Source organism: Nyctibius grandis, chromosome 2 (genome assembly GCF_013368605.1).
Source record: "Nyctibius grandis isolate bNycGra1 chromosome 2, bNycGra1.pri, whole genome shotgun sequence".
NCBI lineage: Eukaryota > Metazoa > Chordata > Aves > Nyctibiiformes > Nyctibiidae > Nyctibius > Nyctibius grandis.
Genome location: NC_090659.1, coordinates 111767624 through 111785274, shown reverse-complemented (window position 1 = coordinate 111785274; position 17651 = coordinate 111767624). Strand labels below are relative to the sequence as shown.

General features: G+C 45.3%; 1 protein-coding gene across 4 annotated transcripts in view; it reads right to left on the bottom strand.

The window, feature by feature from the left end:
• Window positions 1-8356, bottom strand: part of TMEM123 (transmembrane protein 123) — a 34414-nt gene extending 26058 nt beyond the window's left edge. For 3 of the 4 annotated variants that reach the window (XM_068419771.1, XM_068419763.1, XM_068419756.1), the window contains exons 1-2: window positions 8244-8356; window positions 1993-2061 (exon numbers count right to left, since the gene is read on the bottom strand). In XM_068419771.1, the coding sequence (XP_068275872.1) occupies window positions 1993-2061; window positions 8244-8313 (139 nt within the window). In that variant the 5' untranslated portion in view covers window positions 8314-8356. The remainder of the gene's footprint in view (window positions 1-1992; window positions 2062-8243) is intronic. The other variant, XM_068419779.1, reaches the window with a different exon arrangement.
• Window positions 8357-17651: the final 9295 nt, after the last annotated feature.

Genomic DNA, 17651 nt, shown 5'->3' with positions numbered 1-17651 from the left:
ACTTCTATGTCATGCTCTATTCCAGCTGCTGTATCAGCCATACTGTCAGTGACTTTCTTAACCTACTTAAACACTGTGGTTTTTTTTTTTTCTAGTTTTTATTCCTCTATTTTAGCTCCATTTCCTGTCCCTCAATCTTTTCTTTCATTTTGCTGCATCTCTGTTACAAACTGAGCTCATGCTAGGAACATTACTGTAGTCGTGTCAAGTAGGGACAGACCAATACCCTATGAAACATCTTTCTGTGGGCTTATGCCCTCTCTACACAAAAAAGGTCCTAAGAACGTACCTGTTTCCAAAGACTTAAAATATAAACCATGTCTCATTCGTAATAGTTTTGTCCTTCCCTCCTTTTTTTCACTTCTACTTTTCCAGTTCTCTTTTTTCCCCCCCTTTCTACTCATGTTACTTCTAGGTTCTCAGGTACCCTCCCACTCTCACTTCTGTCCTCATTGCTGCATCCCTCTTCACTGTTTCTTACAGGTTAACGGTCTCTTCCTCCTGGCAAAGATCTACTGGGCTGTTCGATAACTCCCGTTCCTGGAAGCATCACTGCCCATACTTCCCTCCCTTCATTCTGCACTGTAGTCTACACCCATTCTATGAATAATCTTTTCTCTGATGTAACTGATCTTTTACAGCATCTTCCCACATTGCTAGTGCTATGCACCTTGCAGCAGCTCTACTGCTTTTCAGCATGGCTGGAAAACAAAGTGCATAACCTCAGAAATGACAAGAACAGCAACACAGCTACCAGAATTCAAGCAGCATGTGTATTTCCTTTGAACCGATCTGCTGTTCTTACCACTGGAAAAGTCTAGTCTAAAACAGTTTCGTCAACCCTCTTTGCAATTGCTGTTATGAGCAATCTCAGGTTTAAGAACAAATGGAACAAATTTACATCTTCATATCACCTACGAAAAGGTGTGCAGGGGGAATTACAGAGGGAATTGACATTGCCTTTTCTATGGTATAATCATAGCCAACTAGCCCCACCACTGAGTACTGCACACACAACCCTTATACTGACATACCTGGGATATTAAGTTGCAGATTTAATTGCCTTTGAGAAATAGTCTATGATCGTACAATGACAAACACATTCTTTCTTGGATATGTTGGGTTATGTACCAGCATAAGCCATGGATATGCCTGGGGCTAAACCTTTCCCACACTGGCCCAATACTGTAACCAGAACACACCTTTGGGTTTCCCCCAAGTTCTGAGTGCTTACTTCTGCAACCCTAGGAACACATCTGGATGTGGACTGCATGCTCATACAGGTGAAAAGAAGCCACGTGCACTGCATGGTATTTGGGTGTGAGTCAGTGATGCAATTAACACAAGACAGAGTGAGTCAATGAGCAGAGTATTGGCTATACATCCCACTTGTTGGCCAACATCAAATGAGATGAGTGAAGTAGTACAGGATAAAAATGACTCAAGGAATATGCCTTTTGCATGGCATGTGCTTAAAGGTGTACAGCTTAACGCAGTCAAAATGAGGTGACACTATGAAATAAACATGTACTTTAGCAATGAGCTCAAGCACGGTGGACCTAGAATCCATTTTGATGTCAAAGATCAAATGAAAAGGTGCCTTGCCTTTTTCTGAAGAGCACCAAAGTCTAGCCTAGCAGACTTCTTGAGCTGCTGGTTCTCTTTTTAACTGTAAATGGATGTTGGCACGTATTTCTAGTTCTATACATAAAATTTTCCCATGTTATTTCTCCCCTCTCTATTGCTCTGGGGTACCTAAGGATATGAGGATTGAGTTGTGTTCTACTGCTCATCAGTTCCTCTTAAATATCTTTAGTTGTCCTAGAATAGATGCAACAATTGGAGTACCCCCCTCCTGCCCTACAGCTGTCCAAAATTCAATAAAATAAAATAAAGGGCAAACTATTACAGGACAGTTTAAGCCATACGATAATAGATATTGTTTTTCTCAATGCTACTGAGGAAGAGCAGCAGAAATGCCAAGAGTATTACCTTGCAACTTAAGGACTGGAATCGTAGCAAAGGGTATAGTACTGTTGGAGTTATTTGTCTCTTCACTTCCTACATAAAAAACAAGAAGAGTAAGATCGTTCTAGGTGTTTTATTACTAAGAAGCAAAAAAAAAAGTTAGTACAACATCTGTCACTTGCTTTGGGCATATAAATGACTAAACTACCATGGACGGGAATTAGGTATAATGACGATACAAAAGCATGGTACCACACAGCCTGCTCTTAGCACATTAAAAACAATGTTTGCACTACCCAACCACCAAACGAACTGGAACTCCGTCCCACCCTCAGTTTTATCTTCCCCATCATCACCATCTCAAGTTCTCTTCTTCCTTAAAATGAAAGGAGACTGAAAGAAGTAAGAGGTAGAAAATCAGGCACCTTCCTCCAGTACTAACACATGGCCTGCATCACCCGTAGCAGAAGGAAAGTAACTTCTCACGTAAATAGTTTCCTATAAAGCCTGCAAGGCCTTTGGCAGGAACATGAGTGCTTGCTGTGCCCCTACATGGACAGCATAGTAAGACAATAAGATCCACTGAAGCTGCATTGCTCAGTTTGGGACTAACAGCCTGCTAATGCATCCACTGAGCATTTGGCAGGTGGGGAGTGAGACAGAGAAGGATCACACCTCTGGTGAAATATCATCATACCCTAGAGACTAATTGAGGCCTGATTACTTTGTCCTCAGGCTTGGTCTACAAAAGTGGTAAAATTTAAAGATAAACCACACAGAATGAAAAGCCTGGCATTCACATGCATGCAAGAGGATCAGTTGTGGAGTCTGACTTTGCCAAGCAGAGTTTAGTTTTGATCACTTATAACAATATTCTGCTAAAGGCAAGCAAACAGCCTGCACTAAGTATCACAGAAATAGGGTATTTTCTTAGTAGTTACAAAACCTTAAGTGAAGATCTCAGAATGGTAAAGTTTGCAAATACAAATGGCAAACCACTCATTGTATCTCACCACTGCATTATCAAGATTGAGGGCAGCACTGCAAGATATATCAGACTGTTTAATTAGGGACCTTAGGGAAAACAAACAAACAAAGGAGGATGGGACCCAGTTAAGCTAAGCTTCCCCAGGAAGGACCCAAATCCTGCAGAAAATGGTCTACATCAGAGCTAGTTCCCCCACATTTAACAACAATCTGATCGAGGAAGCTAAGCCAACAGAAAACTGACATTACTCCCTCCCAAACAGCACACAATATTTTTTGCTGCCTCAACCAGCAGAATGGGCTCCTGCAGGATTAGATGAAAGAAAGGTGCAGGAACCAGAGGTGGAAGGGAAGACAGGACTGTATTAGTCCTAGTGCAGATCAGCTTGGACTGCACACCTTGAAAGATGTCAAAGACCTCATCCAGCTTAAAAGATACAACTTTTTTTTTCCCCTCCTCAAAAAAACCCCAAACATTGATAAGTTTCTTAATTTGGATCACAAGCAATTGCTCAAGAATACAAATACATCTTAACATGGGGTACTGTGTCCAGTTCTGGGCCCCCCAGTTCAAGAAAGACAAGGAACTACTGGAGAGAGTCCAGCAGAGGGCTACAAAGATGATCAGAGGACTGGAGCATCTCTCTTATCAGGAGAGGCTAAGGGAGCTGGGTCCGTTGAGCCTGGAGAAGAGAAGACTGAGGGGGGATCTTATCAATGCTTAGAAATACCTTAGGGGTGGGTGTCAAGAGGATGGGGCCAGACTCTTCTCAGTGGTGCCCAGTGACAGGACAAGGGGCAATGTGAACAAACTGAAACACGGGAAGTTCCATCTGAATATGAGGAAAAACTTCGTTACTTTGAGGGTGACAGAGCGCTGGAACAGGCTGCCCAGGGAGGTTGTGGAGTCTCCTTCTCTGGAGATATTTAAAACCCGCCTGGATGCAACCCTGTGCAACCTGCTCTAGGGGAACCTGCTTTCGCAGGGGGTTGGACTACATGATCTCCAGAGGTCCCTTCCAACCCCAACCATCATCATTCTGTATAAGCATATGCCACATCAGAACACGTGGCAGTGAATGGGACAGATGAGAAAAAGAAAAATCTTGAAATTACACTATTCCCAACCTGTTCTCTGTCCTCAGACTGTGGTTTTGGATTCGAAGACACGTGTATCACTGCAGGGACAGCAGAAGACTTCAGCCAGGGAGGCGGGAAGGACTCCCCAGGTTAAGGCAAAGGGAAAAGCAGCGCGCTCTTTTACACAGTGATGGCTCCGACAACAGCTGGAGACTGTCATTTGAGAACACAGACTGCACCGTGCAGCCAGCCCAAAGCTAACAGTGAGGGTTTCCAGCCTTCTGCAGGGAGCAGAGGGCAGGGGTTAGAAGCCTGCCCTGACCCAGGTGTACAGGCGCAGGCAGCACAGGAAGGAAGGGGGGAGAAAGCCGGCAGCCAGCTGCAGCATGGAAGGTCCTGCGCACGAGCAGAGGAAAAGCTCCTTGGGCCACAGGATTAGCTGCAATATTGGGCCGACAAATCATAAGCAGAAAAACTCTGTGCTGATCCTTGCTCCCACCGTGATCCGGGTGGGGAAAGGATCTCTGTGTTCATTTTTCATGATGAAACAGAACCGAACCAAGGAAATACTCAACTTAAAACAATGCACCGAAGCACGAAATACTGGAAAACGACATGGAAAGGGGATTGACAACATTTTTGTTGCACAACTCTATGTTTTCCTCTGTTCAAGGTCAGGCGCAGATGCAGCTAAAAACGAAACTGCTTGTGGCTGGCCGGGGTGCGTGTGAAGGCAAGCGTGCTTCCTGCGAAATGCTCCGGCGCGGGTTGGTACGCCGAGCGCTTCCAGGGCCTCGCGTGGCTTTGCTGCTCTAGCGCGTAAGAAGTCGTGAGCTGGAGACAATTTGGGTAAGCAAACTTTCAAAAGAGCAAAAGCAGGCCACTTCTTCCAGCTTTACAGCTGGAACTGGGCTTCCAGAAGTGGCATGCAGACATAGATAGATGCAGAGTAAGTTACAGGGATAGCTCTGATCCTTGTTGAAAATGAACAGGACAAGATTTTAAATAGACTTGATTTTGCCAGATCCTGCAAAAATCAGCCCAGTGGATAACACCCATGAACCTTTAGGTTAGGAATCTGTAGTCTCCTGCTCAGGCATGTACCAAATTACTGTTCTCTGTAGATGAAGCCTGGTAGAAGAACCATACACTAATTAAGGGTGCTAATCATTGAGTCCCTCGCATGCGACAAAGGTCAATTTCCCACTCCCACATTCACATTTAAGAAAAACGCATTTCTAAGGACTTGCAGGCTTTATGTCTAGTCTACCTAAACTAAACCTCATGCTGCAGAAAGTTGTTGGTGTATAAACTCATGTTTTTACTAAGCACAATTTTACATATTCATTTTGGGGACATTTCAAAAATCATATATAAAATTCTGTCTGGGCATCTGCTCAAGTTTGATGCATAGCAGGTAAGCAGGCGAGTTTTACGCCCAAGCCATTCTGCTTTTGTTGGTTTAAAAAAACCCAAAAAGTACAGAAGACCGATAAGGTACAGTCCATCAGAAAGATGCACAGTAACCTCTAAGCAATCAAATGAGTAAAAGTTGAGGCGCTGGAATGGTTAAGCAGGAATGTTAGAGCAGCAACATGAATATAACCATCCCCTAGATAGTCTCCACCATCAGGATACTCGTTTTTCTCAGTTGAAATGGATTAAACTCAAATTCTGCAGACTAAAACAAAAACAGTCCCCTGATCCTAAATCTATTGGAACATTTGCCAGGCAATTTTGATAGACTGTAAATTCAAAACTTTGCTATCTAGAAACTACATTTCTTTTCCCTTTGAGTCAACAAGGTCTTTTGATATCTATTTTTGAAGTGGCATTTTTGAGCTATTAAGGTTATTGCTTCATCCTAAGAGAGGTCAGGCAGGATTATCTCAGCAACTTTTTGGACAGGTCCTCATGCATTAACATTGTGAAAACTACCTCACAGTCTTGCTAAGAAAAGTGTAAACATTGTTACAAAGATGCTTAAGGAAATAACACGGACTCACATAACAGATTCTCAACCCTGGTCAATTTGAGACTGAAAAAATACTACACCTTTTGCCTTCATCCAAGAATCTAAGAGAAGTAAGGAGATACACTGAAATCAAAATGCCATGCCTGTTTTCAGGTCTGGAGGCTACTGCTGCTGCTGCCTGGATTTTTTTAGTGTGAGTAGTTCTGTACACAGGTAAGCTCTGGGAAGATGTTGCTATCTGCTCTGAACACAGCAGGAAAGGGGTGGGGGCACCTTCCTGCCAGGGAGCATGGATTCTCCTTACTTGCTCCGATATCAGGAAGCCAGATGGATTTTACATAATAGTGGGAAGGATTTTTCCTAAACCATTTTGGTGATATTTCTTCCACTGACTTGACCAACACATAGAAATAAACTTTCCATCAAAGAACAGCATTATATTGAAATAACCAGCCAGCCTGCCCAAAAATCTTAACTGGAGCGAGGACAAATCTACTGTCACTTTCACTTTTTGCAAATCATAGCATTTGATGGGTTTCACACTTTCTCTTGTAGTGTTCATCAATGGCGCACTAACTTTTGCTGAAACCAACACAAATCTCAGCAGCAGTTTCTGGAAGTTTCTGAGTAACCAGGCAGGAAAAAAAGATACTTCAATAGATATGTTAGACTGAGCCTTAAAAGGGCACAACTTCTGTCAACATATTATAAATAGAGTCTAGACAACAAATTCACATATAGAGGAAGGACTACATTTGACTGTCAAAAGTTAGACGAGAGCATCCCTGCCCCAGGAGACAGCACTAACTGTACACAGAGTTAAACCAGCATATGCCCACAGGAAGCAACACGATAAAAAAACAGATCAGGCCAATCTTAAACCAAATGAAATGGCAGTCTGTTGTAAAATGGAGGCCATAATACCTTAGCAGAGCAGTAAACAGGTCACCAGTAAACTTCTTCAAAATAAAGCTTGCTTTTTTTGGAAGAGCAATTATAAAGCTGTTTACATTTCTCATTGTACTTTTTTTGTATCAGTTTATATTATAGCTTCACCAGATTAAACAACGGCACGTTAACACTGCTGGACTGATTGATATTCCTCAACGTTATCTATGGCAGGTTAATTTTGGTACCTATCTGTTGGCATCCTTACTTTGGAAAACTGTGGGGCACTGTATGGGGCATTTCAGTCTTCTGAAAAAGCAACTCTGGCACCTCAGACTTTTGTATGTCTCATTTTATTCGAGTGCATGTCAACGATTATCCCCTGAATCTGGTCTTCCACCACCTCAGTTAAAGCCCAAGAAAACAGGACGCTGTGTATTTACTAGAATCGGTCATTAAAAAGAGGCACTGCTGCAAGTGCCTGCCAGAAACGCGACAAAACACACCATCTGCCCCAACAGCAAAGGCATGATGACCCCAAAGCTATTAAAAGCCACTCGCCACAATTACAGCATGTCTCAGAAAACAGCATCAAGAAGGGTAAGGAAAGCGTTTCCCTCCAGTCTAGCCCTGTCTGGGGCACCGTGGCTTGCCCTGCTCCTCCGGGCACCTGCCACGGGAAGGAAGGTCCCTGTCCTGTGCCCTGGGACACGGGCAGCGTTTGGGGCACATCTCCTGCTGTGCCTCACGCCTCCTCCCCGTCTCCTGCAGGTAGATGGAAGTGAGGAGCCACGGGTGAACTTCGGGGTGAGCAGAGCCGGCAGCGGGGCGTGTTTGTGCACCCCTGTTGTGTGCAAACATTCACACACAACCCCAAAATCCAAAAAGCTCCTTGTTCTGTTTTTTTTTTTTTTTTAAATGTTGTTTCTACTTCAAAAACATCCTGAACATTAAGCGTCTCACCCCGTTTCTATTACGGGTCCGCTCTAGAGAGACGGACCATGTGCACGGTGTAACCTCAGCTCTTGTTTGAGAAGACGGAAAGAAAATAACCAGCAAAGCACCGCACCGCCCGGCAGCCGGACACCCGGGCGAAGGGCGCTCGGCGGGGCAGCGAGGGCGCAGCCCGCAGCCCCGCTCCCGGCCACCAGCGGCACGGCCAGGCCCGGGTCCGCCCGGCGGAGGCTGTCGCAGCAGCCAGGCGGCAGCGGGGACGACACGGGGTCGCGGGGGCAGCTCGCACCGCGGCTGCCGCCTCCAGGCCGGCGGAGAGGAGCAGCAGCAGCGCCGCCGCCCGCCATGCCCGTCACGCCCGCCCGTTCCCCCCCTCGCAGCCGCTACTCACGGGAGCCAAGGGCGAGCAGCAGCAGCGCTGCCGCCTGCAGCGCGCAGGCAGCGCCGGTGAAGAGCCGCATGGCCGCCACGGGAGCCGCCGCAGCACACCACGCGCTGCTGCGCGGGCCGGCGCGGCGCGGCAGGGCGGGGCCGCCAGGGGCGGAGGGCCGGGCCGGGCGGCGGGGGCGTCGCGCGCGTCGCGCGCGTGAGGCGGTCGCCGCTCGTCCCAACCGCCGGGCGCGTGAGGCGGCAGCCGTGACCCACAGCCTCCTTCGGGGGCGCGGCCCCCGCAGCGCGGTCGGGGCCGGCGGCGCGGGGCGCCCTCAGCCCCCTTCTCCGAGGGGGGTGTCCCGCCGGGGACCCGTCTCTCCCTCCCTCCGTTTTACAGCAGGCCGGGCGGCCGCGTGTTGCGGTACCGGTCAGGAGAGACCGGCAAGGGGAGAGAAGTGCGTCCTTCACAGCGTGCGCACGGAGGTGATACCCGAGCAGCGCTCTGGTGGGTCCGTGAGCACCCGGGAAAACGTACAGGACAACCAGGCGATCAGGCCCAGCCAGCATGGGTTTATGAAAGGCAGGTCCTGCTTGACTAACCTGATCTCCTTCTATGACAAGGTGACCCGCTTACTGGATGAGGGAAAGGCTGTGGACATTGTGTACCTGGAGTTTAGTAAAGCCTTTGACACTGTCTCCCACAGCATTCTCCTGGAGAAACTGGCTGCTCATGGCTTGGATGGGCGTACACTTCGGTGGGTAAAAAAACGGCTGGATGGCTGGGCCCAAAGGCTCGTGGTGAATGGAGTTAAATCCAGTTGGTGGCTGGTCACAAGTGGTGTTCCCCAGGACTCAGTGTTGGTGCCAGTTCTCTTTAATATCTTTATCGATGATCTGGACAACGCGATCGAGGGCACCTTCAGTAAGTTAGCAGGTGACACTAAGTTGGGCAGGAGTGTTGATCTGCTGGAGGGTAGGAAGGCTCAGCAGAGGGATCTGGACGGGCTGGATTGATGGGCCAAGGCCAACTGTATGAGGTTCAACAAGGCCAAGTGTCGAGTCCTGCACTTGGGTCACAACAATCCCATGCAACGCTACAGGCTTGGGGAAGAGTGGCTGGAAAGCTGCCTGGTGGAAAAGGACCTGGGGATGTTGATCGATGGCTGGCTGAATATGAGCCAGCAGTGTGCCCAGGTAGCCAAGAAGGCCAACAGCATCCTGGCTTTTATTAGAAATAGTGTGACCAGTAGGACTAGGGCAGGGATCGTCCCCCTGTACTTGGCACTGGTGAGGCCGCACCTCGAATACTGTGTTCAGTTTTGGGCCCCTCACTACAAGAAAGACATTGAGGTGCTGGAGTGAGTCCAAAGAAGGGCAACGAAGCTGGTGAAGGGTCTGGAGAACAAGTCTTATGAGGAGTGGCTGAGGGAACTGGGGTTGTTTAGCCTGGAGAAAAGGAGGCTGAGGGGAAACCTTACTGCTGTCTACAAGTACCTAAAAGGAGGTTGTAGTGAGGAGGGTGTTAGTCTGTTCTTCCAGGTAACAAGTGATAGAATGAGAGGAAACGGCCCCAAGTTGCACCAGGGGAGGTTTAGATTGGATATCAGGAAAAATTGCTTCACGGAAGGGGTTGTCAAGCATTGGAACAGGCTGCCCAGGGAAGTGGTGGAGTCACCATCCCTGGAGGTATTTAAAAGATGAGTAGATGTGGTGCTTAGGGACATTGTTTAGGGATATTGTTTAGTGGTTGACTTGGTAGTGTAGGTTAATGGTTGGACTTGATGATCTTAAAGGTCCTTTCCAACCAAGACGATTCTGTGATTCTGTGGGGGCCGAGCACCAGGAGTGCTGCCCCCAAACAACGCTCACTGTTATTAATGTAAGCCAGTCCATTTTCTGAATACCATTTTAATATCTCCCACCAGAGTCTCAACAGTGAGGATTTTTCCTCTTTGTTAATAACATTGATCTGAATAATATCTGGTTATCAGTATTCTCCATTTGCAGCTCCCCGTGCACATCTTCGTACGATAATGCTGGGGGCTGTGACTGTCGCACTGTTGACAGTCCGTTTGATTATCATACAGGTGCTCATTATCGTACAGGCTCTGGTTGTGTTTTATGCTGTTACGTCACCAGAGCTAATGCCGTGAAGGTGTTCTGAAATTTCCCTATGTACTTAGAAAAGTTTTATACGTCATTAATTGTGAAATCAACTAGAAAGCTATTAGGGAAAAGTGAAAGGTGAAAACCATGTTCAATTCTTTCAAATTTTTCTTGTGTACTTCTAACATAAAGTTGGTGTTAGAAATGTGTTTTTCAAAGGAAATTTATTTATATGTTCTTAAGAATGAAAACAACTAGAAAATTACTTATCAAAGGAAAGAATACTATGTGCTGCTACAAATTGCTTTCTAATAAGTTAGAGAAAAATACTTCTAACGTGGATAATTGTAGGATCATCATCAAAGCCGCAGTAGAGTATTTAACACAATACATATTACTACATTTATGTTTGCTGCAGCACAATGATGTTTCCGTGTCAAGCGACGCATCTGAGCCAGAGGGGGAAAGTGACTGGCCTGAGAGCACACGGGCAGGCTGTGGAGCTGTACTCAGGTACTGTGTGAAACCTAGTTCCCTTCCCTTATCACAGAATGATCCCTTTACATGCATTTGCTCTGTAAGTTTCAGCAAGCGAGTGGTAAACTAAAATGCTGAATAAATATTTTTTTTTATTCTAGCTTATTGAGGCCCCATAGTTTTCAGTCGGTGAAAATAGGTGCGTGCGTTACACTTCTGTGATTTTCTTATGCCTTTGTTCTGCATTGCTTCCTCTGCAGTTCTCATGACTAATACCAACATGTGTCTTTTTCCTGTGAATTTTCTGAGATGATCTTCCAAAGCTTTTCTTTATGATGGCAGTAGGAGTAATATCTGCTGCTAGCCTAACTCCAGTAAAACTTAGAAATACTAGTAATCCATATGTTACTAAGTATAAGGGCCTCTGTTTGCTTATAGAGGCAAATCGTATAGGGAGAAAGAATATTTTTTATTAAACTAACATATTTAGAGAATGAAGATATTAATTATGTAAGTCCTTCACGTCTTGCACAACTCGAGTGAACGTGAGGCTTAGAACAGACTGGAAGCAATTTATTTTGGAACAGCGTAATAAAACGTTGCTCAACTTGCGTATGTGCAGGAAAAGAGTAGTTAAGATACACAGAACAAAGAGAAGTCATAGGCTTGTGGAAGACAGCCATGTAACTCCCATAGAAGTGATGAGTTAGCAGGAACTGAGACGTGTTGCAAAATAGTACAGGCTCTTTACAGAGTAAAGGCAGAGGTATTGGAAGGTCTTGTGTTGATTGCTTTGTCGTGATCTTGTTCATTTGGTGTTTGTTGTTCTGTGGGAGGCGAATTTCTGACAATGTGTCTGGAGGTGGCTGGGAGTTTGTATGCTGAGAAGGAAACATTCTGGGAAAATTTAGCGGAAGTTATCATCTCCTTTTGGTACATGGTGTAATTAATGATTTCCTGTATAGATTCCCACATAAAGATAGGATTGGTGAGGTTTTTTTCTTTTTTCCTAACTTTGTACGCGATATTCAGTGTCAGGGAGCAGCAAGAATGGCGCTACCCCACAGTGCAGGTGAGCTGGGTGCTGAGGGTGACCACAGGAGCTCACTGAGCAGGGCGCAGTCCCACAGGACCTGAGCAGGGTGGGATGGTGATAGTGGCAGGGCCCACCAGCAGTCTCAGACAAGTCAAGGTGATGAGCCTGATCCAGGGAGTCCATCTGGGAGAGAACAGCAGGAGATGGCTCAAAGAGACAACGCTATGGCATAGGTCCAGTGTCAGTCCAGGGGACAGGATATAAGGCTACCACCTTTGTCAGTCTGGAGTCCCTCCGGGAAAAACAGTCACTAAATCAGGGCAGCTGGAGATGGAGCTGGGGACAGGCACAGCTATGATGCAGCCCAGGCAGGGACTGAAGGCTCAGGCCGGAGTTGAAAGAGAGCTCCTGGATGAATGAGCGGAGGGCATGTAGATGGAGGTCTCAGGTGAGGTTGATCAGGCCTTATTATTAGCAGTTAAGGCTTACTTTGTGCACTCATGGCCCTGACATTCAGGCAGTTCATTCAAAGGTGCAATCTGACCTCTTAGAGGAATGTCCTTGATCGGTGAAAATTGTTCTTACGTTGGTGAGGTAGATGTATAACTGCTAGGACATTCACACAAGTATTACAAATGAAAGTCCCACAATGGGACCGTGAAAATCCATGGATCCTAAACATAAGCATCTCAGATCCATTTTGCCCACAAGGTGTTAAAATGTCTTTGTGGAGATGGTGCAGGTGAAAGCAAATAAGAGCTCCAGAGCAGGGTTAACTCGCAAATATGATGAATAAAACCCAGAAACACCCAGTTGGAACAAGGAAAACACTTTTTATTCAACAGCTCCAGGGCAGATTTAACTCACAAAGATGGTTAATAAGAAGACTCTTTTTATTCACATCTGAAACCTGATCCTCAGGAAAGACCTACAAAGGCAAACCGGGGAACCAGAAGTACCAATTCCACTCAGTAAACTGTGGACTCAGTATTTGCTCAGTAAAAGTTTTATGACCACTATAGTTTTCCGTACATCTCATCAACAATTAACGCATTGTTGTTCCACGGAAGTTCACTTCTGTAGGCTGTCATCTTTCCTCGTTGACATACTTGATCAGCTGTCTTTCTGTCTTCAGGTGTTTGAAGAATATTAATTTAGGAAACACCCAGAACAGTCATTCCCAGCCTATGCTTAGCTTGATTTCTGCTGTGTACGGATCCAACTTATATACAAGTTTTTATTCCCCACCCCAAAACGTCTTATTCCAAACATAATAAATGACACCTCGCTTTACAAATAGTATCATTTTTATATTCTTAGACGTCAGAATTAGAGCAACACTGCTAGCTAACAGCAAAGCATTTCTAATCAGGAAAAGACAGGAACATGCAACATGTTTTGCTGAAATATTGGTAAGGGTAGCTTTAAATCATTCTTCTTGGCAATGCAGAGTTAACATTTGAGCTCTATAGAAGGAGAGATAAGAACCAAGGTTGACCAAACTGGCAATCTCCTTAGTCAGAGGCATTAGCAAATCTGCATTTGTTTGGGTTTCTTCATGCAGACTTTTTAAAGAGTAAGGAAGTAAGTTCTAATTGTATTGGCACTGCCAGGACTAGCCATGTTTTGTTAAGCAGCAGTGCCCACATGAAGCATCAGCACCCTATGAATGAATACTGGCATTTTCTTGAGCTCGGTGTTGGCCCAGAAGTGAACAACTGTAATGAAAATCAATCATAATTCGAGAATTTCAGTCAGAAGGATCTGTATACATGGTTGCTTGAAAAGCCTTTTACTCTATGAACTTTATATTGCTGGACAGCTTTAAATTTTCCAATCCATACACCAGATTTTGTATTACTGCATTGTAGTTGGTTTAAGTGCGAACTTCCTGATGGCTTTTCTGTTCTGCAAACTCTATGATGCTAGCTCCTATAGTGAATTCTGTGAATTCTGTGAATAGCACAGTGTTGTATTTCTGTAGATGCTGTGCCAGGTGCATAGTTTTGCATGCAAGTCCTGAGGCGTGTCATAACCTGACTATTTTAAGGGGTTATGCGTTGGTAAAGGTTCAGGCTGCTGAGGCTGGGCTATCTGCCGGAGCTAGATTATCCCCCGATGAAGTAGGTGCAGCCTCGATGCAACACCCAGACTCATCCGCCCTACTTCCTTCTAACTTTTTGAAGTGAGTACACGTACAATACCAGACCAGAGTCCACAGAATAATGTTTGTGAATAGGAGATAAAAGAAAACTACCCACTGGGCTCCAGTGGGAAGAGAAGTAAATCAATCAAACATCAGGATTATTGAGAAATACACGTTTGATTCGGCATCTGTATACTCACATAGTTGCTATGTTAGATCTAACTTCGTTCAAATAGTCATTGATAAAGGTATATAAAGTTTTGATGGTAACAAGAACGATAACAATACAGATTAAATTTAGGATTGCAATTAAGGCAACTGGCAGTGACATACAGTTAAGCATCCCTGGTCCAGGAGGATATCACTGTGCTGGTGAGATCCTCAAGTAGCTCTGCTCTAAGACCAGCTTCTGTAGAGATGGGTTGCACAATTACTTGCTGTTGTGATCTGAAATCAAATGACAAACCACAAGCCAACTGCTTTTTTGAAATTAAGCACTTTGTCAGCACCTTTACGTGCTGTGCATGCAATGTTTGCATCCTCTTATGGTCTGCAGGCTCCATACATGCCCGTGCAGATCCTGTGAAGGGGGGAAGGGAGGGAGTCGATCACCACAAGGCATGCACCCTTTCAACCAGGGATCTGGTAGAGCATGAAGCCTGCTACGGAGGGTACCCATGAGTCTGGAATATGTATGGTCAAGAATGTGGGAACCATACCTGCTGAGTCCTTAGCATCTTTTTCCTATTGTCTTGTACTCTGCTGAGTAAGAAACTGACTGCAACAACTACCTGCTTCTCATATAGTGTAGTGGTTATGACAAGGAAAAAAACTTCTAGTCATAATTGATCTGATTTGAATGGGTAATTTAAATGGTAAAAATAGAGTTTTCCTCTTACACAGCAGTTTTTCCACATGGATCAAAACGCTTTATGAAAATTAAGTGTGGTAGATTTTTTGACTATTCAGTTTTCAGTGAAAGAGCACAGATATTTTAGTGAATGTGAGTTTAAGATGCTCAGCAAGATAGCTAACTTCTCTCTGTTGTGCTGTGACAGAAAGAGGAGATTTTTGGGTGAGTGCAATGCAGCCCCCCCCCCAGAGGTGACACCTCAAATGTTTGTAATAGTGTAAACCAGGAAATAGTAAAAAAAAGACCAAACCAAAAAACCCTAATTGGAACTTCAGGTGAATTTCAGTGATCCAGAAGCGAGTAGTTGATTTTGGAGCCTGGCCAGTTTGACATGATGAAGAAACAACTATTCTGACAAAATCCATTACAGGACCTTAATGGCACAGCCCTTGGTGCAACCGTCTATCGGTTTCACGCTGTCCTGGACAGGGAGATTTATATGTATTTGGCATGGACAGTGTAGCTTCCTTCAACATTTGCAGGTACCACTTTGGCATGTGATTCTATGTCTGTCCTAGTGCTGAATAAGGCTAACCCCAGCTGACTTCTGCAATCTTATTTGGACTTGGGTATAGATGTGTGTCTAAGCAGACAGAAAGAGAGGGAGCTCATAGCAATACATATGAACACAGCTGCAGTCTGTTATATTAAATCACATCTTGATTTTTAGAAGTAATTCTCAGTACTGGAGAAAACTCTCCCTATTACAGGACATCCTCTGAGACGAATCTGGAAGTACACTTCTTTAAAAGATGAAAATGCATATTTACATGCAGATATAATTGCATCAGAGGAATTAATTTCCCACTTACTCAAACACATCAGCCAGGATACTTGACACTAGTGGTTGCTAGAGATACTGTTTTGCACTGCATGGCATGGCATTCCTTAATATTAGAATCTCAGTGTCTTGTCTTTATGAAATCTTGTGTTTATGAACTCTTCCATTAATCAAAGCAGAGATTGTTAATAGTGACCTCATTTTGAAAGAAGAAAAAAAAGAAAAAATAAGCAGAGTTCTAGAAAGTCACATACATATTTATGCCTAATTAGCCAGAAACAATGCAGTTTGTAAAACATTCAGTCTGAGTCTTGGAGCCTTAGTTTAGAGTGCTTTCTATGAAAAAAGTGAGGAAACAGACCTTAAGTATCCTTAACTAACTCTCCCCAAGTTGAACCAGAAGACTAAACACTGACCATATCTGAAAATCAATGTTTTACTGAACAAACTATTAGTCAAAGTTGATTTTTGCTGAATGAATTTCATCATTTGAGAAATTCTAGTAAGTCCTAGTTTCCTGCTCACATGAGAGAGAAGGGTGTATGTGGAAGTTCTCTTTTTTCCCTCCTGAGGCAGACTCATTTACAGTATATTAATCTTTGAAAAAATGGGAAGCATAGGGAATCTAGTTGAAGATGTCACTGCTCACTGCAGGGGGATGGACTAGATGACCTTTAAAAGTCTCTTCCAACCCAAACCTTTCTATGATTCTATGATTCTCTGAATATGACACGTGATTGTACTGAGATATGTTTGAGTGGACCAAAAAATGTCCATGTAAACACTTTAAAAAATATGGAAGAAAACCCTCAGGAAGTCTTGTTTTTTATTAATGACCTAATTCTGACCTTTGCAGGTTGTCTGTGATTGGCTGGTTTCTGGGTCTTGAAAGCGTCATACCCACATGATCTCAGAGCAGCCTCTGATTGGCTCCCCACTTCCTTCCCATCAGGAAGATACAGGTCCACTTTCTATATGTCTTTGTAGAAAGCTCTCTCTATTTTTATCTATAGAGATATAGAAGGATCTAGAAATTCAATGTACTAAGGAGAATAAGGAAAAGGCCCAGGAGGTTTCCCCCAAAAGAGCACCCAAAACAGAAGAAGCAGCCAACGGTTCCTGAATGAGAGCACTTTATTGCAAGGTCAGTTTGAGACAGAGAGAGTGGGTGGCATGGAGCTCCCCTTGTCCGTGGCTGTGGGGAGCCTCCAGCTGCTTGTGCGACCATGGCACGGTGCAGAGTGGGGCTGTGTGTGCGTCATTGTCCTTAGGGCAATGGCTTTGTCGAAATCTGCAGAAATCTGTGGCTGAGGGGCTGCGGAGGGAGGGGCCGGGAGAGCGCCATGGTCTGCTGCTGTGGCTGTGTGGGCTTGTGGCTGCAAAAGACAGGATAACAAAGAAAGGGAGCAGCCACCCTGGCTCACCACAAGGAAGCCCTGGCCAGGGCTCTGCCAGAGTCCTGATTCCTTGACTTTGTGTTAGGGTCCCTGTAGAAGGTAGGGAATCTCTGGCTGTGTGGCTGAGGACAGGAGTGCGCTGTGGCCTGGTCCTGTCTCTGTCTGAGTCTGGATAACAGGATAGAATAGGATAACAGGCAGGATAACAAGCAAAGGGGCAGCCACCATGGCTCACCATGGGCAACCCCTGCCCAGGGCTCTCCCAGCCTCAGGCCAAGGCTGTGAGTCCCACACCGCCCTGGCAGCCAGGAGATGCCCATGCCATCGTGGCATGGGCCACCACCAGCCAACCGCCCACTCTGACAGTGCCACTGCATCACTAGGTCGGTGCCAAGAGCTGGTGTCATATTTGATTCCTTAACTTTGTGTCATCGTCCCTGTAGAAGGCAGCAAACCTCTCTGGCTGTGTGGCCGAGGACAGGAGCGTGCCGTGGTCTGGTCCTGTCCTTGTGTGAGCCCCTGGCTCTGGAAGACAAAGGAGGAGCAGCTGCCATCTATCGCACCACGGGCA